The 26,370-nt window shown below is 47.9% G+C and overlaps 2 protein-coding genes across 6 annotated transcripts in view; one reads left to right on the forward strand and one right to left on the reverse strand.

The window, feature by feature from the left end:
• Positions 1-11,252, reverse strand: part of GTPBP1 (GTP binding protein 1) — a 28,730-nt gene extending 17,478 nt beyond the window's left edge. For 2 of the 4 annotated variants that reach the window (XR_009533774.1, XM_060112133.1), the window contains exons 1-4: positions 11,033-11,251; positions 8,245-8,356; positions 1,974-2,154; positions 1,032-1,380 (exon numbers count right to left, since the gene is read on the reverse strand). Coding sequence is in view for 3 of the 4 variants with exons in the window: in XM_060112133.1 (XP_059968116.1) it covers positions 1,032-1,380; positions 1,974-2,154; positions 8,245-8,356; positions 11,033-11,224 (834 nt within the window). In the remaining variant the exon portion in view is untranslated. Of the gene's footprint in view, positions 1-1,031; positions 1,381-1,973; positions 2,155-8,244; positions 8,357-11,032 lie in introns of all 4 variants that reach the window. The other 2 variants (XM_060112134.1, XM_060112135.1) reach the window with 1 other exon arrangement.
• A 1,906-nt stretch (positions 11,253-13,158) lies between these two features.
• JOSD1 (Josephin domain containing 1) lies at positions 13,159-25,645 on the forward strand. 2 transcript variants are annotated; one of them, XM_060112136.1, is made up of 5 exons: positions 13,159-13,539; positions 13,870-14,689; positions 22,446-22,574; positions 22,703-22,897; positions 23,536-25,645. In XM_060112136.1, exons 2-5 carry the CDS (start codon positions 14,505-14,507, stop codon positions 23,633-23,635), a joined length of 609 nt encoding a protein of 202 aa, XP_059968119.1. In that variant the 5' UTR covers positions 13,159-13,539; positions 13,870-14,504; the 3' UTR covers positions 23,636-25,645. The 2 variants fall into 2 exon arrangements, with proteins under 2 accessions (XP_059968119.1, XP_059968120.1); XM_060112137.1 differs by having other exon boundaries at positions 13,159-13,466.
• The last annotated feature ends 725 nt before the right edge of the window (positions 25,646-26,370 follow it).

The raw sequence follows: 26,370 nt of genomic DNA on the forward strand, positions 1-26,370 counted from the left end.
AAGGGCCCCTTGCAACGTTCAAAGATATGGGAGGTAAGACCACAATGAGACTGCAAGAACCTCGGGCAGAGAGCTGACAAGAGTATCCATACATATGCTCTGCCTCTCTTTACTCTCCGGTCTGGGGAGAATTTGCCTGAAAACCTGTGTTTGTGGGGCAACTTGATCAAGTTTGCTCTGAACAGATGTTGGCATTCACTACACTTACGAATACAGACAGCTGGAGGAACTGGGAAATGGGGAAGGGTTTTGAGAAGGATTTTTGCCAAAGGAAAACTCGCTCACTTGCACTCTGTGTGAAAGCTGTGAAGTTGTGACCAAGGCTGGGGGCCTCACACATTCCTACTCTCTGGCCAGGAAGATCAAAGGGGCCCAAGTGCGAGCTTCGAAACATGATCCAGCCCAGAAGCCTCTGCTCCCTCCCCTCTTCAGTTCACCTACATGATGAACTGCTTAAAAATCTATTTCCCACTAGACTGTAAGCTCGATGGGAGCTCAGGACACCCTGTTCACTGCTCTGTCTTCAGGCCTGGCACCGTAATAGGCATGCAGAAGCTTCTCAGCAAATAGCTGTGGGACTGGTTGACACTGGTTCCAGGCTTCAGAAGAGGCCACCTCTCAGGCCCCTCAGTGGCTCTCTGTGCTCTCTTCCATTTCCTTCCCAGGCCGCCCCATCTCTGAGGGTGCTGCCTGGTGTCATCTCAAAGTAGCCCAACTCCAGGAGGAAATAATTCTGAAGGTAATAAGAAATGCCCCAGGAGAAACCCTCCCTTACCCCTCTCTGAAAAATGAGAGGTCTGCAAATGGCACCTTGGTTTCTGCTTAGAGGATCTCCTCCTGGCCTAACCTAGGAGAAAGATCAAGGTATAGTCCTTGAGAAGGCTGGGCACCCCTGCAAAACTTGTCGTTCTTATCCAATTTCAAAGCCCTAAACCAAAAGGCCCTGTCTCAGAACTATTTCAAACACTTGCGTACCACCACACCCCAGGAGCCCAGCTGAAGCCTCCCCTCCCCAGCAGCACCTCACTTACCATGAGCATGCAGAAGTCAGGCAAATGGCCAGTCATGCCAAAGACAGTGGTCTTCAGGTACTTCTCATGGCCGGCCAAGTCGATGAAAGTAATCACCTTAGTGGATTTCTCACAGATCTTTGTCCACTCCAGGCTGCCACCATGGCTGTCTGGCTTGTTTACCACATTGCCTTCACTGTCAAAGCCCAGAATGTCATTGCCCACACTGCTGGTGCGACCAGATTCAATCTCATGTTTGTGGCGGAAGAGTTTCTGGCGGGCGAAGCCTCGGCCATTGTCCAGCTCCCCGTGGGTCAGGACCCCCAGAAGCGTGCTTTTGCCGGCATCCACGTTGCCCACTACCGCTACCCTGTGTGAACACAAACCCATCCATTTGTGTGAGAGCTGGTGAGTGAGTGAAGTGAGCCTCAGCGACCGGATCCACAAGGACAGGCTCACCCCTGAGCCTCTCCAGCTCTCTGCTCCTTCTATTCATGGACGAGCACATTAGGAGTGCTCTGGGAGCTGTATCCAGGGAGCAGAGAGTTATTCAGGAGGAACCGAGTTCCCACCACAATGACTTTCTCCCTTAATGTCCACTAGCTTTCCCAAAGCTGCCAGACAGAAGCCCTAAAGCCAAGAGAGGTACAAAATGCTCTCCTCCATTACCCTGGTTTCAAGCCTCCCAGCCTGATGGGAAAGCAAATGCAGCCCACAAAATGGCCACAGAACATATGGTTGGCCTCTCTCCCACTCTTTCCAGATGGAAATATTTAGGGATGAGGAAGTGCAGAAACAGAGAATGGAGCTATCGGTGTCTCTGGACACTCTTTCCATGCCTCAGGAAGCGGAAGGGTGTAGCCGACACGCCAGGCGTCAAAGGCTCAATCACCATTCTCTGTGAAGCCCTAGACCCCAGGGTCATGCTTCAGGGGACCTGGAACTGTTCTGAAGCCTCCTCACCTGACTTCCAGGAAGTCATTGTCTCCTACTCGTTTCCGGACCAGGTAATCGCGCACACGGCCCCCAGCTTCTTGACGTTCTCGGAGGAGGATGACATCGGCCTCTATCTGTTCTGCCATGCTCTTCACTGTGGCATAGGAGGCCTCCATGTCAGCTTCACTCAGCCCGTACTCAGTCCCATCTGGTGACAAGAGCCCAGACGTCAGTCTGCCATCAAGTCTGCCAGCCAGCCACCCCTCACAAGGTCCCACCCCGGGCACTGAAGAACATGGCTCTCTCTACCAGACGCTTCAAAGATTTGGGCACAAGTAAAGTTAATAAATAATAGGCTTCCCCATTAAGCAGGGCATTCATTAATTCATTCAACAGTAATCACTGAGACTCTCCTAGGTTTTATGCCAAGTCTCAGGCTGGGTACTGGGAATACAGGTGCCCTTAGCGAGCTCACAGCCCAGCGGGAGAGACAGGAAATTAATTAACTGCAATACAGCTTGAGTGCTTTACTGCAGAACTGTGCAAAGAGAACGTAAAGCATGAGCAACTAGCATTGCCTGGGGAAGCTGAGGACAGCTTTGCAGGGCGCTGACTCCAAGCTGCGGCTCCAAACATGAAAAATGGGCCTGCGGAGAAAGGAGGAAAGACATCCGAGGCAGCAGAGCAAAGCATGGAGCACGGCAGATCGTGGCACGTTCAGGGAGCAGTAAGCAGCTCGGCGCGTTGGGGAGCAGGGTGTCAAGTGGCGGGGGACCACATGAGAGGCAGAAACAGTTAGGCAGACGAACACCACACAGCAGCAAAACACATATGTACCAGGGAGGGAAGCCTTGGGGTTACACAGGGGGGTAACAAGATCAGATCGCTGTGGGACAGAAAGATCTCTTGAGCAGCAGTGTACAGTGAGCGCTGGCAAGCGAGAGACCAGAAACGGGGAGTCCAGTTAGGAAGTAATTCTAATAATCCAGGCAAGAGAGAATGACAGGAGACAAAGGAAAATGGAGAGAGAATTTAAGAATGAGTTTAGGGACAGATTTTTAACAGAGGTGGCTCAGGTGAAATGTCCAGCAAGTAGCTGGAAAAACTGAGTCTCAGCTTAGGATGAGGAAGGACGGACCAATCAACCACTAATTTATTGAGTGCCTACTGTATGACAGTCCTGGTCGGGTACTGTCCACATGGTGTCATATTTCATCCCCGCAGTAGAATAGCAGCCCCTCCAGCTGTCTCCTGGGAGCACCCCTCTCCTTCTCTGGGCTCATGTGCCCAACCTCTTTTCTTTCCTGCCTCCAAAGACCTTGCAGCACCTTCTCTCACCCCCTTCCACTTCTCTCCCTACGAACAAGCTCAAGGCTTTCCTAAACTAAAGGAGACCCAACCCCTCTTCCCTTGCCCCAGCTTATCTACTGAGCTACCATCTCCTCCAAGCACCTCCAGAGTAATGGACACTTGTTAACTTTATTTCCTCACCACCTTCTCACTGATCTGATGACTCTGGAAAAAACTGGTTTTCAAGTCATCAGTGGCGTTCTGCCCACTCACCCAATGCCCTTTCCTTGACCCCTTCACAGTCAACACTGCTGGCAACTGTCCTTTTGTTTACTGAGGCACTTCATTCCCACCCTGCTTGCCTATAACCCGAACTCTTCTGATTCACCTCCTGGCCCTCTGGGTCTTCCTTCTGTCTCCTCTGCTGGCTGTTCCTGCTGCGGTCCCCAAATGCCAGTGTTTTTCAGTAGTCAGTCAGTGGCCTTCTTCTCTATCCTTGAAACATTCCCCTTGGCCTTCTCATTCTATGGGTTCAACTGTCATTTTGAAAACTATGAAAACATTCATATCTACTCATTCTTCCCGGAGATCCATCCACACCCTTTTTAAACAACAGCACAAAAACTAACACCATTAATAAAGCATTTCAGTCCTCCCTGCAACCCCATGAGTGAGGCATTACTGTTCCCATTTAATAGTGGGGAAACAGAACCTCGAGGCCTCTGAGCTGGGAGGGCACAGAGGGGCCGCGGGAGCCTGGGTCTTCTGATGCCAAACCTACAGCCTTTTCCTCTTGGTGCCAGACCAGTTCCTCCTCGTGCCTTACCTATTTCTAATGACACCACTGTCCTTCCAGTCACCCCAGCTGAACACTCATCACTCCAGTCCTGCCCCTTTCCTTGTCCCTGCTCTCCTCTTTTTGCCAATCCAATGCCACCAGCCTGATTTAGGCCATTATTCTAACTGAATCGCCACAAGAGATCCTTAACTGGTCTTAGCAAATCCAGTCTCTGTTTCCGCCAACCCACCCTGCATAGACATACAAGCTCAAGGTCCTAAAGAATGCACAGCTCTGACGTTTGTCACTTCCGAGTCAAAGTCTTGGAAGGGCTCCCCAGGCCCAGCAGCGCTCAGTTCCAATTCCTTAGAGGCTTCCATCCCCCTCCCCCGCCCTCCCCTTCTAAGCTTTGTTCCAGTGCAGGTGGCCCAGTCACCATCCCTCCATGTCTCTGCACTTTTCTAGCTCTATACCTTTGCTCGTGTATTTCCTGCCCTAGAAAGCCAATCAGCGTATCTCTACTTGCCAAAATCCTACCCATTCTGCTCCCTTATGAAGTTTACCATGGAATAGTGTTTTGGATGCGTGTCTTCCCCTGCTATACACGAGCATCTCGAGGACAAGGGCCATATCTCAAACATTCCTGGATGCTCCATGAGGGGTGCCTTTCCTATACCAACTCCTCAAACGTTTGTAAAATGCAAAACGAATGAACAAAGAGGATGCAGTTGAGCCAAGGAGTTTCTTTTTCTTTTTCTTTTTTTGGCTGCGCCACATGGCACGCAGGATCTTAATTCCCCAACCAGAGATTGAACCCATGCCCCCTGCAGTGGAAGCACGGAGTCTTAACCACTGGACTGCCAGGGGAGTCCTGCAAGGAGTTTCTAAATGCATGGCGAACTGCGCTCTGGAAATATTCTGGGTTAGAGAAGGACTCGGAAGCATCCTTAAGAGAAGGCCAGCTAGCCCTGCCATTCTTGCCGGACCCCCAAATTCTATCCAACCTTTCCTGCTTCTGGTACAATGAGAAGCTTTCAGATCCACCCCACACCAGCAGGCAAGCACCAGTGTCACCTCATCCATCCAGGGCTCCCAGAAATGCACCCAGTCACACTGCCCTTCTCCAGCACGCTCTATACTCCTCACTCTGTAGGAGCGGAAACAAAGGCCAAGGAGAAAAGCCGCAGAGGTCCAATTACTAAAGGCCACATATTCAGCCATGCAGGAACCTAATCAGATCTCGGTCCTGCCACTGACTTACCTTTCCTATATGTACTCTCCTGCTCAACATGCTGCATAGGCTCCCCAAACTTTTAGGATAGAAGTCTAAACGCTTTGGTATGGCATTCAAAGACCCTCAGACCTGGGCCCTAACTACCTGTCCAGTCTCCCCTCCTGATACTCCCAACCTCACATTCTACATTTCCTACTTTACTGAATCACTCCTGGTCCACCAAATACTCCACACTCACCAATGCCTCCATGCCTCTGTGCTTGTGGCTTTCTCTGCTCACTCACTACTGCCTCCACTCACCTAGAAAACTCCTACTCATCCTTTAGAATTCACTGAAGGGGCACCTCCTCCTTTGGAAAGACTTTTAAGTCTTTTCTGACCCTCCCACAAAGATGTAACACTCCTCCCATGCTCCCTGAACTTCTAATGCAGTACCTGGGTCTTAGAAAGTCATGATTTAATATTTGAAGAATGAACAAGGTTCTTTTTGAAAGAAATCTCATGGTAAATCATCTATAACCTGGAAACCTTAAAAAATTACTACTGCACTATTAACACTAGCTAACATTTATATAGTGCTTACTATATGCCAAGTGTTAATCTTCACCATGCCACCATGGACTAGATTCTATTATTATCCCCATTTTAAGACAAGGAAAAGAACCAGTAGGCAAACTTAGATCTACCAGGTTCCAGACCCTGAACTAACTACTAGGTCACATTGCCTCCTTTTAAAATATCAACCTTAACTTAAGAATGTATACTTAGGGACTTCCCTGGTGGTCCAGTGGTTAAGACTCTGTGCTTCCAACGCAAGGGGTGCGGGTTCAATCTCTGGTTGGGGAACTAAGATCCCACATGCTGCACGGCGTGGCCAAAAAAAAAAGGAAAAAAAGAATGTATACTTAAAGAGCACATTCCTCCACACTGCTTCGAATTTTTTTAAAGTCTAATTTATTCCTACAAAACTTGCCTCAGGTTGTGGGGGCAGTGGTGGTACCATCCGCCCGATTTTATAGATGAAGGAAGCGTCAAACAGAGGGCAAGCACCAAGCACACACAGGAAGTCAGGGATGAAGCTGACCCTGCGGGCCTCGCATCTCTTTTAGTCTTCTGCTTGATCTTCAACTTGTTTAACGAATTACAATCTCTTTCTGCCCCTGAAGAATTCCAGCAGGAAGGAGTCACTATGAATCTAATAGCATCCAATTGGTAGATGCAAAGATAATGCTTGGGTGTGTAAAATACGTGTTAATGAACGTTTGCCATCTTCCTATGCTGTGCCACGGGAGGGTTAATTAACTGTGAGCCACCAAGGTATGGCAAAGTTCAGTAAGAGCCCACATTAAAGAATAAGCAAAGAATGGGGGCTTTAAGAATCTGGGTCTTCAAAGAACAGTCCCAACACTTGTCAGAACTGATCTAGATGTGGTTTCTTCAATTCTATAAGCTGGAAGTGACCTTTGAGTGGTTCATCCTATTACAGGAGGCCAGGTGTGCACCTGACACAAAAGCTCTCAAAAGCCTACCAATGATCCCCCTAGTCACCAAATGGAATGGCTTTTTCTGAACCTGACTCTCCCTGCTGTCTCTGTAACACTTGACAATGCTGGCCAACTCCCTCTCTTTATTTTTTTTTTTGCGGTACGCGGGCCTCTCACTGTTGTGGCCTCTCCTGTTGCGGAGCACAGGCTCCGGACGCGCAGGCTCAGCGGCCATGGCTCACGGGCCCAGCCGCTCAGCGGCATGTGGGATCTTCCCGGACCGGGGCATGAACCCGTGTCTCCTGCATCGGCAGGCGGACTCTCAACCACTGCGCCACCAGGGAAGCCCCTCCCTCTCTTTCTTGACAGAACCTCTTGGTTTGCCTATCTCTGGGACCATGCCTTCTTTAAGGTGGTAACACCTAAAACTGGGGAGGTGGCAGTAAATACAGAACGGAAAGGGTAGATACGAGAAACATTTCAAAGGAAGGCAGAGCAGTATTTGGAGGTCAAACCCTTCTTCCTTTTGTCATTCTTGCAGCATTTCCAAACATTGTTTTCTACTGAGGTTAACTGTGTATATGCCATCTCTCCTTCTCGAGACAGAGACCAGATTTTAAGTATCTAAAAGTGCTTTGCAACAGTATCAAGACCTTCTAAGATACTTAATAGAATCTGTCAAATAGTTCAAGACTGATTTTGAGATTTCCTCCATCTTAGACTCAAACTACAAAAGAATTATTACCTGCCTTTACAAAACCTACATTCAGCAAAGAGAACTCGTCCCTTAATGATGCATTGAGGCCTACTTAGGCTTCTTGTAAAGATGACAGAGATAAGATCTGGTACAGGCTAAATTCATAATTATTAAACAAGTCCAGCTGCCATTTCAGCAAAGATAATGTCTTAATGAAGATGAGAGTAAGCAGGCTTTGTATTGAGTATATAAACTAGGAATGACCAGGGGGAAAAAAGCCCAGGATATAATCTGGGATTCTGTCTTGGGGGCTGCCTTCCTCTAAAACAATGGGCCCCATTACAATGGAATAAGGGGCTTGGAGGACAATAACAAGTCCCTTCCAGAATGGCAACAAGCCTACATGTCTGATGGGATCTCACAGGGAGAAAAGAGGACCTCTGTTATCACAGCTATCCCCACCGAATGGTCAGTATGGTCCAGGGCAAGGCAGCCTTGCTGAAGACAGGAATTCTGGATGTCCTTTCCTTGCTGACATCAAGAAGTATCACAGGGGTTCTCTGCTAAGCAGGCAATAAGTAGCAATGGGATCTGTAAATCAGGCTTGGAGGGGAAGACTTAGAGCTGCCTAGGGAAGGCTTAATTCTAGACCTAACTGTGACTTACTCTATTACCTCAGACAAGAAGTTTCCTTGCTTTGTGCTTCATCTCCTCTTATGCAAATGTAGAGTACTGGCGGTAGAAAAGCAGCATCTGTAAAACCGCTTGGAAAGTGAATTTTTAAAAAAGTAAAGTGAAAGGAAAACTATGCTCACCTGATCCCTGCCCAATGACATATATGGTCTCTCCGCATCCCTCGTCCATCCTCTCCCACATTTGCCGAAGTAGGCTGTCATACTGCTCTGATGTAGGGCTCACTAGAACCAGCTAGAAGAGAAACCAACAACCTTAGGACCACACTTACTAGAAGAACACCACAGCCAAAGCAGATCAAGAGCCTGACCAAAAACCCTGACTGAACCCCACAGCACCCTGATCTAAAATAGCTGTGCAGCCCTCTCATGCCCTCTCTGCCTCTCCTTAAATAGCCTTTGAGCCCAAGGCCTTATGAGAGTTGAGTTATATGAAGTACTGAAATGAGTATGTCTGAACCACAACCCACAGAAAAGAGGGTGTGAGCAGCCTGCCTCCTGCTGCTTAACAGGAGGGGCAGGATCCACAATGACTGAGAATCTGGCATTGTAGGTAGGAATTAATGAGTAGTGCTTTACACCTACATGCCAAAGTCTTCTACCTGCAGCTTGCAACTCACAGGACAGAGATCTCATATACTGCCATGCCCTCCATCCAAGGCCAATGGTTCCCATAATAACATAAGAAGTCTGTTCCAACTTGCCTTGGCTATCTCGATTATTTAGGAATCGGCAGTAAAAACTGCTGCAAGACTCATCTTTATCAACAAAACACATTACCCCTAAGATGGGTATTAGCACCGTCATTTTGCAAATTTCTGCCAATAACACTAAAATATCAACCACTTATCTGAGGAGGCCATTTACCAACAGGCATGTCAGATCCCATTCTCTAACCACTCACGTGTGACCTTGGACAAAGAACTTAACCTCTGAGTCTCAGTTTTTTAATCTACAAAATGGAGATACTACTACCTACATCCTAAGGCCACTGTAAAGACCAAATAAGATAACATGTAAAGCATCCAGTGCACAGCTCAATAGTGGTAATTACAATTTTCTTCACCCAGTCATCCTAGAAAAATCTTCCCGGATGAAACTAGCCACCACAGTTCACTAATTGTTTCTCCTTTTGGAAGCTCTCAGAGCCTTATATCCGTCCCCACATTTAATTGTAGCAAGTATATAAACTTATAGCTTCTAATCTTTTCCTCAGGAATCAATCTGTTCAACCCATCTATTCTCTCCCTTCACATCAGTTTTTCTTTTCAATATCATCAGTATTAATCTACATATAGCTTCTCAACTTTAAAATACTGAGAAGGACTCCCCCAGCTACGTGATGAAGCAACACTTCCCTATCCTGGAACATTAAATTAAGTTGGTCAGGAAATAGAGGTACTACTCTCTGCAACTCTGCCCTGCAATTTCCCACTGTTTTCAGGTTTCTTCAGCACCTTGGCCATGAATTGACATCTAGCTCATCTGCTTGAGTCAAGTGTATCTCTTACAATTTCCTGAGTTGACTCATCAGAGCTTATACTTTGAACCTGGGTGCTGGGTCTTGTGCATCGTGTCCCATTACCTCACACATTTCCCCTGACCATCCTCTCTCAACTTGGCCAGCCTCGTTATGGCATTAGAGGCACCAGACAGGACAACTGTGACAAGGTGCAGTACCGGCTTCTAAGTGCTCAGCAGAGACTAGAGGGAGAGATCATTTAGCTGCAAGGTAAAGTTCTCTCCTGTCTGGACCAAGTTTCATGCAATTTTGCCACCACAGACTAGAAAGTCACAAATGTTTTCAAAAGTCGTTAAACTTCTCTACCGTAAGTACACAACAACAGGTAAGGAGGTGGTATCGGTGTTCTATCTTGCATCAGCTGCTATTTAATCTGCACAGGGAATTATCAGTTTATTCAGTTCACCTCAAACATTTACTGAGTAGTATGTAACCGGCAGTGTAGTAGGTTTCTTACATACAGTTCTCATTTTTACAATGCATCTGTACTAAAAAGATGATGGAGCTGGAGAACTGAGAGGTTAAGAAACTTTCCCAAGGTCACAGAGCCTTTTTAACTGGCAGGGCAGGAAAGGGAACCCAGCCCTGTCTGACTCCCAAGTTGGCATTCTTTCCTTTAGCAATGTTAGGCACCTTCGAAACACCAGTCCCAAATTATACTTAATTTTTTATTCCTCCCACTCCCAACGCCAAGCAGAAGATGAGCCCTTAAATCCTGCCCACCTTCTCAAGAGCTCAGAAGACACGATTTAAATCGTCCTTCATTATTCCAGTCAAACAACATAAGGTTCCACTCCCAGAATGGCGAAATGATGGGTCACTGCCCATCTTTCACTTCTGTTTTGGGTGGGTTTGTAAAGTAGACATTCTTCAGACGTCCTTCTCCCGGACTGAGCGACTACTTAATGTTTCCTCTCCCGACACCAGGAAGAGCCGCGGCTGACTCCCTGCTCCCCCCTCGGACTACATGATCCTCCCGCGCGCCCTGCCCAAGCCATCTCCGACCCTAGGCTGCCGTGGACAGTCCACGGGGTGAGCCACTCTCGATCTCAGGGGAGGCGGCACCGCGTGGGGACGACCACTGTGCGAGTAGCTGCCGGCGTCCGGCGCCCGCGTTCCACGTGGCGGAGGCGAGGGGTTGTGATCTCGGCGGGAGCCGGACGGCGGGAGGCCGGTTGGGCGCCGCCGGGGAAGGACAGCGGTGCGGCGGGCCGCCGGAGCCGCCCCTCGCCGGGGAGCCCGCCGCGCGTCCCGCACTTACAGGTGGGTGGGCTCGGCCCCTCCTGCCCCAGCCGTCGCCCCGGAGACTGCGCGGCCCCACCGCCCGGTACCCCTCGGCGCCCCGTCCCCTCGGCGCCCCGTCCCCTCAGCGCCGGCGCCCGGGCCTACCTTGCTGGTGAGGTCTAGCTCCGGTTCGCCGTTGAGCGCCTCGCCGTCCTCGCTGCAGTCCGAGTCGAAGCCGCCGTGTAGCCGGGCGGCAGCCGCCGCGGCCCTGGCCGCCCCCGGAGAGCTGGGCTCGGGGGCGAACATAGAGGCAGGGACCGGCGAGTCCATCGGGAAGCGACTCCGCTCCGCCGCCATCTTTAATAACTTAGGCTAATTCGTAGCCGGCCTCCCCTCCCTCCCCAGCTCATTTACCTAATATATGCACAACCCCGCCCCGAACCTCATCAGAATAATTTATGCGAAATTTCTCCGGCCGCGTAGAGGATGACACGTATCTCTAGCTAAGAAACAAACGACCAGGCCTCTCAGCCACCAATCGCTGCAGCTCTTTTAAGTACCTAATGAATAATTAATGAGACCCAGAGCCCAACAACAAATGTCTGAGACGTCACGCGCCTTGATCGTAAGTTGGGAGGGACAGCACCATGTCCACGCTACCTGCCAGGAGCATTCCCGCCAATGGGAGCAGAGCAGAGCACGACTGACACAGCAGCCATACAATGAGAGAAATACACACAACGCTTACCTTCACCGCCCATCACTCTCCTTGTTTTCAGAGGCAGTGCTCAGCTTCCAAATCCTGCTGCTAGGCAGTCGGGGGCGGAGAGCCTTCCGATGATAGACAGGTGAAAGGCCCAATCCAGTCTTCGGACAAGTCCCGCGCCTCGGGCCACCGCCCACGGAGATAGTAAACTGCGCAAGGCGCCTCCCACTCAACTCAGTGACTCCAGGCAGTCACTGAAGACTGATTTTCGACCTGCTGGCAGTCTCCGGGCAATTTTAACACTAGGATCGATGCCTGGAATACTACGGCAGCCAGAGCGCGGCAATTAACTGAACGCTGACCTTAGGGAGAATTCTCCATTCATTGCCTCTGCGGAGAGAGCAATTACACGACCAAAATGAGGCACCTAGCTCAATAGAAGCCAAAAGTACCTCAACACATTTGTGAACTGTAAGGCCCAACCACATGGTACGCACACAAGCAAGTGTGTTAAGTGATAATTCTGTGTTTAGTGTAATGGTGTTGTTAAAAAGAAACAAGCCCCAAATGGAGTCACTTGTGTTGAGCCCCACCAAGATTTAACACATAACCTAACTGCAGTTTCAACCTCTATCAGGAGTAGAATCTTAAACCAATCACTCTGGAATTTCCTGAACACTAGTGAGGTAATCTGCCTGATTACCCTTTGCTTCCTATAAGGAAATGTGACCTTCCCTAATACAATCCACTCTTTCTTCTGCCTATTGAAAACTTTACATTTTGCACAACTCCTAGGAGCGCCTTTCTATTTACTAGGCGGGATGCTGTCCGATTCATGAGTTGTTTAGTAGGCCAAGTAGATTTTCAGATTTACTCAGTTGATGTCTGTGCTTTAAGTGTTGAGCTGTGTTGAAGCAGGATTAAAGAAATGACTGAATTAAGTATGATCTTTTGTTTTTCCAACTTTCTGAACAAAAATCCAAAAGGATAGCAACACTAAAGTGGATGATGAATATTTGCTGAAGCCTTCCACATGTCTTTGGGTAAAAAAAAAGGGGGGGAAAACAATCCATGTGGGACTGAGTTCATCTTCCTGACACACACAATGCACTTACGCCTTGAGAATACTCAGAGGAAAGCTCTACGGCCGCCACTGTGAGACCAGACGGGAACCCGAAGGCAAAAGGGCAGTGATCTGTGAGTAGCAAGCCGAAATACGACACCAAGGAACTGAAATAGGATTATTCCACTTGAAACGTGACTCCCGGCGAGGCACTTACCCTCAGAGCTCCCGGAAAGTGAGGGCGGTCGGGCCCACTAAACAAGAGAATTTGCGCCCGACCGCGTCAGTAAGGTGCTTTGAAATCACCTGGCGAACGGCATGCTAGACAAACATAAAACGGCCAGCTTAGGTGAAACTAGTACGGGTTCGCGAAAGCACTCTGCCCAAAAGGCCTGATCAGAAAGACGGGAGGGCTGGGGAGAGTCGCGAAGTGTAGCCCCAAGCTGGGTCGCCGCGCCGGAACTGAGCCGACGCCCGGGGGAGGAGAGGGGCGGGACAGGCATCGGGGCGGGACTCCCGCCGGCCGCCCGGCCTGCCCAGCCCCGGAGGGAGAGCAGAGGATCCGGGCACCAGCCGAGGAGCCGGGCACTATCTGTACCTTCGGCGAGTCGCCGCTACAGCCGCCGCCGGGCTACCCACCCCACACCGCCAGGGGGCCCAACGCTGCCTGCACCCGCGCAACAGACGCACGGCGGCCGCGGCCCCAAAGCCGGCGCCGCTGACGTCAGGGTGACGTCAGAGCGGACGCCGCGTTGGGGCGGGAGCTGGGACGGCGAAGGAGGGCGTTTTCGGAGCACGCGCTGGGCTGGGGCCTCTGACGTCGGGCTCAGGTGCGCGCGCTCGCTCGCCCGCCCGAGCGCGGCCCAGGTGGCGGCCCGCAGCTCCAGGTGGCGGCCTGCAGCGGTGAGGGGGCGACCGGCGGCGCGTCCGCAAGCTGTCCCGGCGGCGCGGGGGACCGGGCGGGGTCGGGGTTAGGGGAGCGGCGGGAGGGCGCCTCGGCTTGCACTCACGTGATGGGCGGGGAGGTTGGGGTGGGGGCGGCGAGCTGGGTGGGCCCGGGCCCCCGAGGGCGAGAAGAATTGTCCGGCCCCACCCCTCGCGGGCCTGCCAGTCGCAGTGCAGGACCTTCCTTGGGGCTGGGGCCGGTCCCGCCGCGCAGCTTCCCTGGGCAGCCTGGTCCTGTGCGGCGGCCCGCCCGACCGCCGGAGCTGACAGGAGTTGTCTCCCCCGTAGGGCCGCGGCGAGAGGGTGAGAGTCCGCGCTATCCGAGGGAGCTGCGCCGGCCTCGGCCCCGCGGGGTCCCACCGCACCCGAGAGGATGGAGAGCCTCCCCCGACGCCCCAGCAGGGCCCGCGATCCCACGCTGGCCGGCCCTCGCTAGCTGCTCGAAATTTGCGTTTTATCCACCACCTAGGCCTTGTCTCCTGAGTCAGTGGCGTTGTGGTTCCAAAGAAATGGAAGAAAAGGAGCGATGTGACCGACTCCGTTCGGTCCTCCTGCCTTGAGGCCTGGTTGTCATTTGCAGAAAGGAAAATACAGCAAGAAAATAGTGTTTTTTTGGAAGGGGTAGAAGAGGAGGGTGGAAGAAGGAAAACAAGGTCGTAGATTTTATATGATTTTTTAAAACTTCTGCACTTCGACAGTGGTGGCAAAATACACTAAATCCAAAAGTTATCTTTGTTTTGAGAAGAGGGGGATTATTCTTCCTTTTGATTACGACCTTTTCTCCCCGTGACAAAGCATAAATCATGGACACCAGAAAATAAGGTAGACCTCAGGAATCCTGCACAGACTGAGAAGCTTACATTCCTCCTCAGGAGGGAAGAGTGGGGTGGTTTTAGCCCTCTCTGGAACCTAAAACGAAAAACATGAGTTGCGTGCCATGGAAAGGAGACAAGGCCAAATCCGAATCATTGGAGCTGCCCCCGGCTGCACCCCTACAAATCTACCATGAGAAACAGCGCAGGGAGCTTTGTGCTCTGCACGCCCTCAATAACGTCTTCCAGGACAGCAATGCCTTCACCCGGGAAACGCTGCAAGAGATTTTCCAGAGGTAGGGAACTCCTTCTGGGTGTCTCTATACTTTTGTGCTCTTTTTGAATTTCTGTGCGTGGGGCAGCGTCTCTGCTGCAAAAACCTTCAAATCAACAGGGATTGTTAGCTAAATGCTGTTAGCAGGTATAAGGGACACAGGAATGGGAAAGTGCATAATCAGGACCATTTACTGAGCACTTACAGTGGGCTGGGCACAGTGCTAAGAGCCTCAGTGGTGTTATCTCAAGTGATCCCTTCTACAATCCATTGGAATCTGTGTTGTCATTTCCATTTTATGGATAAAGACAGGGCTGAGAGAAGTTCAGTAATTTGCCCAAGGTAACATAACAAGAGATGAAGCCAGGCTTGAATCCAGGTTTGTTGTTGCTGTGCTATTGACCACTATGCTGTTAATGCCTCTCAAGTCCTGCCCCCAAGGAGTTTAGAGTCTAGAAGGGGGACAAGATATGTACACACTCAGTCACCTGTCATCAGAGTTGGAATGTAGTGGGTTCCATAAGAAGGGTATATACACAGTGCTTTTTGCCTCAGCTTTTCTACGAGGCCATGTGCTGGCGTTGGTGCTTTTCATATGGTGTTTTGTGTAGCTCTCCTAACAGTAGATTTACTGTCTCTATTTTACTGATAAAGAAACAGAAAGAAAGGTCAGGTAATTTGTCCAAATAGCTTCTAAGTAGCAAAGCTGTGATTTGAAGCTGACTCGAGGTCCCCTCCCCTTTCTACTTCATTCTAGAGGGCCTTTCTTATCCACTTTGCAAACGCTACCAGACAGGTTGATAGAAGTTCAGCTTTCTTCTGTCAGCTTTGATGTTCTAAAATTCTCTCAAAGGGTATGAGAAATGGTTCTGCAGTGGCTGGTTCAGCACGTGTGCTGTCCATAGCAACTTTGTGAGCCTGTCTCACTACTCCAGCTTATAAAGAGTTATCCTGCTCAATTTTCAGTGCAGAGAAAGCCCAAGAATTCTTCAGGCAATGTATATTGGCAGTTCCAGAAGACCCTTCTCTGACTCCATTCAGAGATGAAATGATTGCCCCAGAGGGCCTGAATTACAGCTGGGAACAACCTATTTGGGGTGATTTATGAAGCATAGGTATGGACCACTTACCCTGAAAGAACCATAGGCCCTCTCTTAAAAGAATGTTAATCCCAGTGTGCTGACAAAATTGTAATGAGAGTAATTATTTTCCAGTGCCAGTGATAACCATAGTAATGCCTTAGCAGGGCAGATGTGTCCTTTGCATCATGGCCATCATCTGGCAAGTAGAATTAACTCTTCTCAGGAAATAGGGCCCTGGGAGGTGAGATAATTTGTCTCAGATTGCTAGGTCATGTAACTGAAAGTAGAAAGGAGGCCAGTCCATTAGACTGCTTCCTTTTGGCCAGCCATTAATATATCTTCTACTGCTAATTGGATATTTGCAGATTATTTCCTAATTGAAGTCTAGGGAGAAGAAAAAGACTGACAGTGAGTCCTTGAATGTGCTTGGTACTTGGTCCTCTGTGACAGCCCTGCAACAACCTTATCAGTAGTGATCCTAGGAAACTAGGGTTCCATTTAAGCAATTTGCCCAGTTTCACTCACTAGTAAATGTCAATTCCAAGATTCGGTATGTCCATTCAGAAGTTTTCCACTTCTCTAAATTTGGCCTGGATCTGACATGATGACGATCACTAACACAGATGAACACTCACTCTGTGCAAAGCACTGTTCTGAGTGCTTTCCTTGTGTTAACTCACGCCTGACACCAATCTTAAGGGTAGATCCTGGGACTTCCTTGGCGGTCCAGTGGTTAAGACTCTGCACTTCCACTGCAGGGGACACCGGTTGGATCCCTGGGTCAGGGAGATAACATCCCACATGCTGTGCGGCCAAAAAAAAAAAAAAAAAAAAGGTAGATCCTGTTATTTTTCATCTTTCCAGATGAGGGAACAGAGTTCACAGAGCTATTAGTTGCAGGATTTGGTCCCAAGTTTTGTGAATGGAGGGCCTGCTTTCCTATCTGCTCTGCTACTTCCTGAGTATTGGGAAGGCGTCTCAGAGCAATTACCTCATCAGTAGCTGTTCACCCTGCTAGGAAGTTGGGCCTGGGTTTGAAGATGTGGACTATAAGCTGTTTGTGGATAATAGCAGGACTTTTTCAGCTATGTTTTCCCTGAATCAAAGAATGCTGAATATTTGCTAAACACTCACATGGAACCAAAGTTCTATTCCTGGCTTTTGAAGCTTTAGCAAGTTGTACTACATTCCCCCAGGTACCTATCAGCACAATGTAAAGATCCACCTCAGAGTAACAGCAGACCAGTACATATGAGAATATATGTACCCTACCACTCCAGAGGTGGAACTCTGTATGGAGTAATTAATATGGGAAGATTCGGTGTGGATAAATAGAAACAAAGAAGTGTGAAAGGGATGAGAGGAAAAAACAAAGGGAGGAGAGGTGAGGGAGAGGAGATAGAAATTCTAAACAAACATTTACTAGCTGCCTTCAGTATGCCAGGCACCACTACACACTGTAAAGAAAACAACCTGAACAAGACTCAGCTGCTGAGAAGTATGTCTTAGAACTATCCATTGACCCGGCCTTGAGAAAAGACTTAAGTGAATTTAGAACCATGGAATTCAGAGCAATCTAAAGGGAAAAAGATAATCTATTTGGATTTTAACAGAAAAGAAGGGTAATGTTGGCAGTAATGTTAACTAGATAATTTTTAATTCCCAGATCTTAAGTTCTATGCTTTTTTGAAGATGTGGCTGATGAATGGTAAAAATGGGACAAAATTTTTGATTAATGCCATTTGTTGAGAGGAAGTTCATTCTAGCAGTTGAATTTTAGCCAGACAGAAGAAATACAAAAGCAGGGTGGAGTTTCAATGCAGTTGTGGGTATGAGATGACTCATGGTTGGAATAGAAATGAATAGGAATTTAGACAGGACTAAGCTAGTGACTCGGCAGCAACACAGAAACAGGGAAGAGAGGAGTCAGGTGTGACAGGCTCAATCCAGGATTTGAAGATAGTGGTCATGATCGCAGTTATAGCAAAGAGATCATTGGTTTGAAAAGGATGAACAACTGCAATTGGGGAAAAGGTCAGACTATAAGAGATTATAGATACTGGGGAACATCCTTTACCATAGAGAAGCCCTCCTACCTCCCCATTAAAAAGTCCCTGAGCACACATTTAAAGGAAGGAGCCGCATTTCAAGGTATGGTGGTTATAAATTGAGAAAAGGTGTTGTTGAGTGTTAACCTCTAGAGATTTAAATTTTCTCATCCAAGGGCCAGGCAGACTCCTCCTCGTCATCATCATCGCCAGCACCTACAGAGTACTTTTGTGTGCCTGGCGCTGTGATCTGTGCTTTATGTATTTAATCTGTGCTTTATGTATTTAATAATTTAAAAACACATTAGGAAGTTCTGAGCCATATTTTCTAAGGTCACACGTCAGAACTTATAAAAAGGAAAAAATTAAGGGAAAAAAGGAATCTTGATGACATGTTTCCACATCTCCTTTTCATTCAAACCTGAAACATCACCTTAGCCAGACACAGTGGTAACTACAAGAGAGGACCAGAGACTTAACTGAGGGCACAGACATCAGTGGAGAGACCTGGACTAGAACCCATCTTCTCAGTTGTAGATCACTTCAAATATTATGGCTCTAACCTCTGCCTATGGTGACAAAAATGAGAGGCTAGCGTATAGTCCAGAATTTCCGTGGAAATAATTAAGACAGTCCTGAATAGGAGTTTGCCGAGGAGTCTCAAGAAAACATTCCATTGGGACAGAGTAGAATTCCCATGGAATTCAGTGGGATCAGTGTGTTGAAATATCCAGGAGACTTCATTGTAGCTTTAGGTTTGGAGGTGGAATCCTAGCTCTGCCACTCACTAGCTGTATATGACTGTACAAGTCCATAACCTCTTTGTACCTCAGCTTCCTTACTTACACTATGGGGTTAATTTCTATCTCAAGATTGTTGGAAGAATTAAGTGATAAATCTCATAAAAATAGCTAACACAGTGGGCACTTGATTATTGTCAAAGTAAAAACAAGCACTGGTATAATGGGCACACTGGATGGATCCCACTTATTCAAATGGCCACTCTTCTAGGAGTGAGATGGAAACCATTCTTAGCATTTCCTATATTGATTGGTTTGACAGACCCATGGTTATGCAGTTGCCAGTGCCCAGCTGTGAGAGATACAGAGGAGATGAGTCATCCCCTTTGCTTCAGGAATTTACTATTTTGTTGGACATGTATAAAATAAATGAATTCTTCATTCCTATAAGATAGGAATCATTTCCATTTTTACAGAGAAGCTAACAGGCATGGAGACTAAATCTCAGAATTGATATTGATTCTGCTTGGATGTGAACTCAGATGTGTGTGGTCCTCCTGATCTCCCTCCTTTTTCTACTGCACTGGAGCCAGGAAGGATTCCATGGAAGAGGTAGGAGGTTAGGTTGAGCTTGAAGAAGCTTTAGGATTTAGCTTGAAACAGGAACTAGGATAAAAGAAGAGAGGCCACATGGTCATGGTGGCTGAAGTACACTAATTCCAATGAAAGGGAAACAGCAGGTCAAGTGGGGCTGGGAGGGTTGGAGTTGGCCAACCAGGCAACTGGCTCCACTGACAGTTCTTATGTAAGTGAGTGAAATGATACCTTGGTGAAGGCGGCAGGAACGTAGAGGTTGAGTAGGTGGAAGGAGCATTTGGAAGCAAGGACATCAATTTAGGAACCTGTTTCAAAAACTCCAGGTGTGGGACTTCTCTGGCGGTCCAGTGGTTAAGACGCTTCCAATACAGGGGACGAGGGTTCGATGCCTGGTCAGGGAACTAAGATCCCACGTGTTGCATGGTGCAGTCAAACGATTAAAAAAAATCTTTTTTTAATCCAGGTGTGAGGTGAGGGGCCTACAGTTAGGGGAGAGATAGTAGGAATAGACAGGCAAGGATTTGAATCTGAGATTGAATATGTAGCACAAGGAGAAGAGACACTTGGAACACTAGTCCTAGAAGGTGCACCTCAAAAAAAATGTGTGGTCAAACCTGTTTGGGAGCTGCAACCTTTTGCATACCCTCTCCCCGAGACTCAAGGTAAATATTAGCATATTAGGGGCTTCAAGGAAACCTGTAGGAAAAAAACCTGTTTACTTGATTCATTCAGCTATTGTATTAAATGCCTCTGTGATCCTCTGAGGAGTGCATTGGGGGGAAACGCAGCAGTAAGGTTTGAGCCTGGTAGGGAGTTAGATGGTGAAAGAGGTGGAAGACTCAGCAGTTTCTTTGCTGGAACCTTCATGTGTCTACTGGCTGGAGACTTCTCTGAAGGTATTGAGAAGCTACTGAAAAGTTGGTGAAGGGAGAGGAACTTGATATATCTTGAGATAGACTTTCATATGCTTTCTCATTTAATCCAAGTGCCCAAGAACCCACTGAGAGCCTTTGTCCTGTTAAGCTACATTTTAGGCCCAGGCCAAGGGACTCAGCTGGTCTTTCCTCTTATCAGCCCACCGCCACCAGCCACTCTGATTCATGAGTCCTCACCGTAAGACAGCAAGCAGAACTTTGGATTCAAACAAATCCGAGTTTGAATCCTAGTTCTGTCATTTATAAGGGAAGTGATCACGGGCTAGTCATTTTAAATCACCAAACTTCAGTTTCTAAACCCATAAAATGGTAATAATTCATAGCTTCTTATGGGTTTATTGTGAGGATTAAATGAGATACATAGATGAAAGCATCTATCATCAGGTATGGCAGAGAAGTTTTCACTAAACGGTATTTATTGTCACAGGTAAAACAAAGTTTGGTTGCAGAGTGGAGTTTAGTGTCCTCAGATCCCCTTCTTTGCTAACTCTGGAGGCTAGCATATAAGCCCTTATTATTTTAAGGGTCAGCTAATATTTACAGGGCAAGAGAGAGGGAAAACAAAATAAACATGGAAAACGTTTCAACAGATGTCCCTCGAGCACCTGTCACGTGCCAGGTATTCTTTGAGGTCTGGTGATAGGTAGAGAAGGCCCCTGCTGTCATTCTAGTGTGGAAAAACACGCAAGTCAGAAAACATGTCCAGTAGTAACACGAGCTATAATTAAATTAAAGCAGGTGGATGTAAGAGGAAATGACTGGGAGAAACGTAAGGTTGGGTGGTCAGAAAAGGCCTCTAGGGCAATAACACTTGAGACCCAAAAACTGAGGAGTGAGCAGATCAAGTGGAGATCTAGGGGAAGAGGATTCCAGACAGCGGGAACAGGGAGTGCAAAGGCCCTCCAGTGAGAAAGGGCTTTGTGTGTCCAGGTTGCAGAGAGAAGGTGTTTGTGCTAAGAGGTAGGGATGAGGTCAGCAGAATCCTAAGGGCCTCACAGGCCAGAGGAAGTAGTTTAGGTCGTATTTAAGTGCTTTGGGAGCCTTGGAGGGTTTAAGTAGTGGCAAGAGTATGTTTTATGTTGGAAAAATATCAGTATGGTTGCTGTATATAGAGTATAAGATTTCTCAAGTTTTTAGAGTTGACCTAAAGATCTGATTCTCTTCTGGAGATGGCATTTAGCAACCTCCTAGACATCCGCTGTCCTCTTTTATTCCTGAGGAACTCACGTCATTTCCCTTCCTCCCCTTCACACAGAGGTGAAAGGCATGCTGCGCCTTCCTTCAAGATGGCCTTTCCGGGCTTCCCTGGTGGCGCAGTGGTTGAGAGTCCGCCTGCCGATGCAGGGGACACAGGTTCGTGCCCCGGTCCGGGAAGATCCCACATGCTGTGGAGTGGCTGGGCCCGTGAGCCATGGCCGCTGAGCCTGCGCGTCCGGAGCCTGTGCTCCGCAACGGGAGAGGCCACAACAGTGAGAGGCCCGCGTACCGCAAAAAAAAAAAAAAAAAAGATGACCTTTCCTCAGGTCCTGGCCTGTGCAGCCTATGAAAGCAAATTAATAGGATTGGGAATGCCTTCAGAACTGACCTTGTCATGAGATGGGGGAGTGGCTAAAGAGGCCTGGGCAAAGATGGCTTAAAGCCAGTGAGCAAACCAGACTTCAGTTGAGTTTTGTTTATCTGGTACAAATTTTTTTTTCCAATTTGTGTTTGTTTTATTTTTTTTTAATTCAGGTATTTTACACACGTGTATATTCAGAATACCTTTAGGTGGTTCATGAATTTCAGTTTAATATGGGCCTTACTACTTTTTATTGCCTTATGTGGCCCAGTTCATACATTTATGTTACCTGTCTGAGCCCCTGTAGGCCTTTGAGTATTTAAAGATTGATGATTACAAAGTTTGCAAGCCTTAAACAGAAAGCATTTAAAGTGTAAGAAATAAGAGTAAGAAATACTACCCATGCAATCAGACTATCAAATACTATTTGTAATGTTAAAAAAAAGGCTGTATCAAGGCAGGAAGATCAGCAAGGAAGAAGACTGCAGAAATGGGAAGACGGGATTTCATAGATGAGACTCCTTCGTGGAACATTCTCTGTATCCATTGAATTCACTGGAGACACACTTTCTAAATGGCAGGCAGATAGGCCCCACTGCTACTGAATTATTGTTTTTCATAAAAGGAAAGGTAATCTCTAGGGCAGCAGGAGCCCAGACTCCAAAATACTTTGGTAAAAACTCGTTACATTTACTTGAATGGGAGGAAACAAGCTTCCAGGGGCAGTGGTGTAAAGTGCTCTTTTGTCCCTGCCAGTGCAGGGCCAGGAGGGGTTAGGTTGACCAGCAAGTCTCAGCTTTCCTCTTTCACATTTGCAGGTTGTCTCCAAACACCATGGTGACCCCCCACAAGAAGAGCATGCTGGGAAACGGGAACTACGATGTGAACGTCATTATGGCAGCACTTCAAACCAAAGGCTATGAAGCTGTTTGGTGGGACAAGCGCAGGTAGTTGAACCAGGCTTGACTTGATGAGAACTGGCACTCAGCTGGGGAGGTGGCCAGTGGTGGTGGTACAGCTGGGGAATCCGGGGGAGGTGGCTGCTGCAGAGCCCGACACCGTTTCTGTTCTGCAGGGATGTCGGCGCCATTGCTCTCACTAACGTTATGGGCTTCATCATGAATCTGCCCTCCAGCCTGTGTTGGGGTCCGCTGAAGTTGCCACTCAAAAGGCAGCATTGGATCTGTGTTCGAGAGGTGGGAGGTGCCTACTACAACCTCGACTCCAAACTGAAGATGCCCGAATGGATTGGAGGCGAGGGCGAGCTCAGGTACCTGTGTGGCTGATGTAGTGGCAAGTTGAGCTTATCTTTGGACAAAGGAAATGAAATTCCTAGCTCCTTGGGTCCTCTCCTTATTGTCACTTAGAATCATAGGGTTTCAGACTTAAAAAAGACCTGAATCTTTGATGACCCATGAAGACATTAAATCCCATTGGTAGAGAAGTCCCATTACCTGAGATGCTGGCTTTCTAGTCTGGCAGGACTGGCATTGTAACATTCTCCAACTTGACAGTATAGCTGCCAGTTCAGTGAAAGGAAGGCAAACATTTGGGCCAGAGGGGGCTAAATTTCCCTGTAACCAAAGAAGAAACTCTTCTTCTTCTTCTTTTTTTTAAACAATTATAAGTCCTTTAGAGTACTTTGGGCTCTGTTCCTCACAGAACTGGCTACTGTTGGCAATAACACATGAGGATGAGCAAAAATTCAGATTGGAAATTGAACTGGACAGATTGAGGGGTAACCAAATGTGGACTCCTCCAAGAACAGATCACTACTAGAGCGTGTTTAGGGCAGCCAAGGGTATAAATAACAAGGGTCCTGTCTGGCGAAGGTGTAGCCCCAAGACTGGAGTTTGCAATTTTACTAGTATTTTCATTTTCTCTTTCATCTACCCTTTTTTCCTGTAGGAAATTTCTAAAACATCATTTGCGAGGAAAGAACTGTGAACTCCTGCTGGTGGTACCAGAAGAGGTGGAGGCCCATCAGAGTTGGAGGGCTGATGTGTAACACAGTTCTACCCAGCCTTCCCTCACCTCAACCCCTGAAATCCTCTGTGATGTGCTGTGGCCTCTACAGTGGGGTCTGCCCTTGCCACGTCCCCAAACATCTCATCGGGTTTTTCCCCTCAGATTTGACAGTGCAATAGGACAGACGTGTAGACTGTTACAGAACCAACCAGCGTTACTTGTTCTGGGAAAGGAAAGTAGGAGCTCTGTGTGCTTAGGGCAAGCTATGGAAGACTTCTGTTTTATTTAAGAGAGGAGAAAGAAAGGTGGGTCTTAGCTTATTTCCCCGTTTCTCTGAGGACTTGCCAGAGGCTCTGCTGGAGTTCACTGCTGCTCTGACTCACCTGGAGATGCTGCCTTCACTTCCCCTTTCCTGGCAACCAGTGGGTCTGAAGACACAGTACAGGCAAAGCCCATGTGACAGGTTTGAAGGACTTAGAGCAAAAAGGCCTCTCAGGAAACCATCTCCAAAACTGCAGCAGCAGTACAGCATGCTGTCTCCAACCCTCAATGCCGCCCTTACCCCGTTTTTAAGAGTGGTTTATGGCCATCCTTGGAGTTTTATAATGAAAAGTTCTTTAATATTCCATGCCGGGTGGTTGAATCCTGCAATATTCTAGTGTGACAGGGTGAGCTAGATACCTAAGAGGATGTGGCCAGAACCAGGCTGGGGCAGGCATGGGCAGCCTGTCCGCCTCACTCCAGCATCATCCCTCGCACTTCACTGCATTGCATTGGTTTAGGAGGCTTTGAGGCACAAGATAGGCAAAAGGGCAGTTTTCCCAGCTGACCCACTCTGGCAAAAATCAGGAAAAAAATAAGACTGCCTTTGACATCAAATTCTTCTAGTTTGAGACAGAGTTGGGCAAGGAAAGTATTGGGAAGATAAGCCTTCAGAGACTTCGAGCAGCTAGAATGGGTAGAAGTCCTAGGCTTGGAGTCACTATAGTGACGAAGCAGAGCCCTAACGTTGGGTGGATATGTGCATTACGCTTTGTCATCTCTCTGTAGCTTCCTTTACAGATCAACTGAGAATGGACCCGCCCCCTACCTCTTTAAATAGTTGTAGGCCACTTTTCTCCCCGTAACTTGGGAAAACAAAAGGAGAAGTAAGGGTCATACTACACCGCCTGTCACCACAGTGGCTGTGGTTGTCTCAGGGCAGGTGGGCAGGCAAGGATGGCCTGTCCAGCCCTCACAGGTCAGTGGTTTCGGCAGGTCTGAGAGCCGCCCCACTGGCCAGACCTCTCCAATAGCAGAGCCAGCCTGGGGCTTGCATGTCCAGCCTGAGCAAGCTTAACGGGATGAAGCTGAGGCTTTCTCCCCACTGTGACTGGAGTGCATGTTTACACCAGCACTTTTTCTGCACATTTATCTTCAATCCAACAAGGCCGTTTTTTATGCTGAGTAACAGAGGCCACCAAGAGGCAACTGCATTACATCCTCTCAGCCCGTGGCCGCATTCTCTCCTGCACCATTTTCTACACCAGACCTGCTTGGCACCACAGGGAGCTCTTCGCCCCTGCACGATGACATTCCAACCACCACCAGCCAGAAGTTACAGCCAACCTTGCTCATTGTCACAAGCAGGACCTTCGGTCCATTGGCACTGTCAGTGATGTAAGCCATTTCCTGGGAGGAGAAGGAAACTCCTCACCAATCTGCTTGGGCCTGTGCAAATGGCACTTCAAAGGAGTCCCCATGCACTTGGAGTCCATGAGCCAGTGGGATATATGCAAAGACGCTTAAACATTTCAGGGCTGGTTTCTCTGTTCATATCCAATTCTGGTGCTTAGGAACAGGGACCTATGCTGATGCCCAAGGGCAAAAAGCCCCACTTCCTTTAAGAAAGGGGGCAGGCCTGACCCTGATGCCCAGTAAGGGGCAACCCTAGGCTTTTTGTTTTTCTTGCTTTTATTCCTTTTTGTTGGCCTTGTGCTGGGTTTGTTTACAAAAGATGTATTTTGTTTAACCAAATATTAAAAATGGAAAACTCCATACATAAATTTCATCTGTCTGAATTCTATAATTATGTACATTAAAGTGTAGTTTAGTATAATGCTTTGGAAGGAATTCACTACCACCATAAGTCATCTTTTAGAGACACTGTGCTTTGGCCAGACCTCTCACTTCAAAAATCCAGACAAAATACTCACCAAGTAGGACTTGATTCAAAAAAAGCCTGAGACACTTTTCGATTTAATTTGTAAAAACTAGGCTCCACAGTATGAAGAACCCTAACCCTCATCTTAAGTACAAGTTTTCTTCACTGACAAGTGACTATTCTTCCCTGGTTAACAGGTGGAAGAGTATGCATTTACACAGAGGACCTGGGAGGCCCCAGCACCCAGTACATAGCAGGACTCCGAGCCAGACTGCCTAGCTTTGAATTCAGATCAGGTGTTTTCTATTCAGCCTGGAACAGATCACTTAACCTTCTGGGGCTGTTTTCCTCTCCTGTAAAATGAGACGACTACCTCCTCCTAAATTGTATAGTATAGTTCCAGCAACCCACATAAAGGACTTAGTATCGTTACTAGCACAATGCCAATAAAAATGTGTGTGAAGTGGAAAAATTACAAAGTTCAAAGATAGGGCTACAGTTGGATTCACTGTCAATAGCTCATCAGCAATTACAGCTGATCTTCAAACAGCACAGGTTTGAACTCTGTGGGTCCACTTACACGTGAACTTTTTTCAAGAAATACTACAGTGCCACATGAACTGTGATTGGTT

This window comes from Mesoplodon densirostris, chromosome 11 (genome assembly GCF_025265405.1).
Source record: "Mesoplodon densirostris isolate mMesDen1 chromosome 11, mMesDen1 primary haplotype, whole genome shotgun sequence".
Classification (NCBI taxonomy): Eukaryota; Metazoa; Chordata; class Mammalia; order Artiodactyla; family Ziphiidae; genus Mesoplodon; species Mesoplodon densirostris.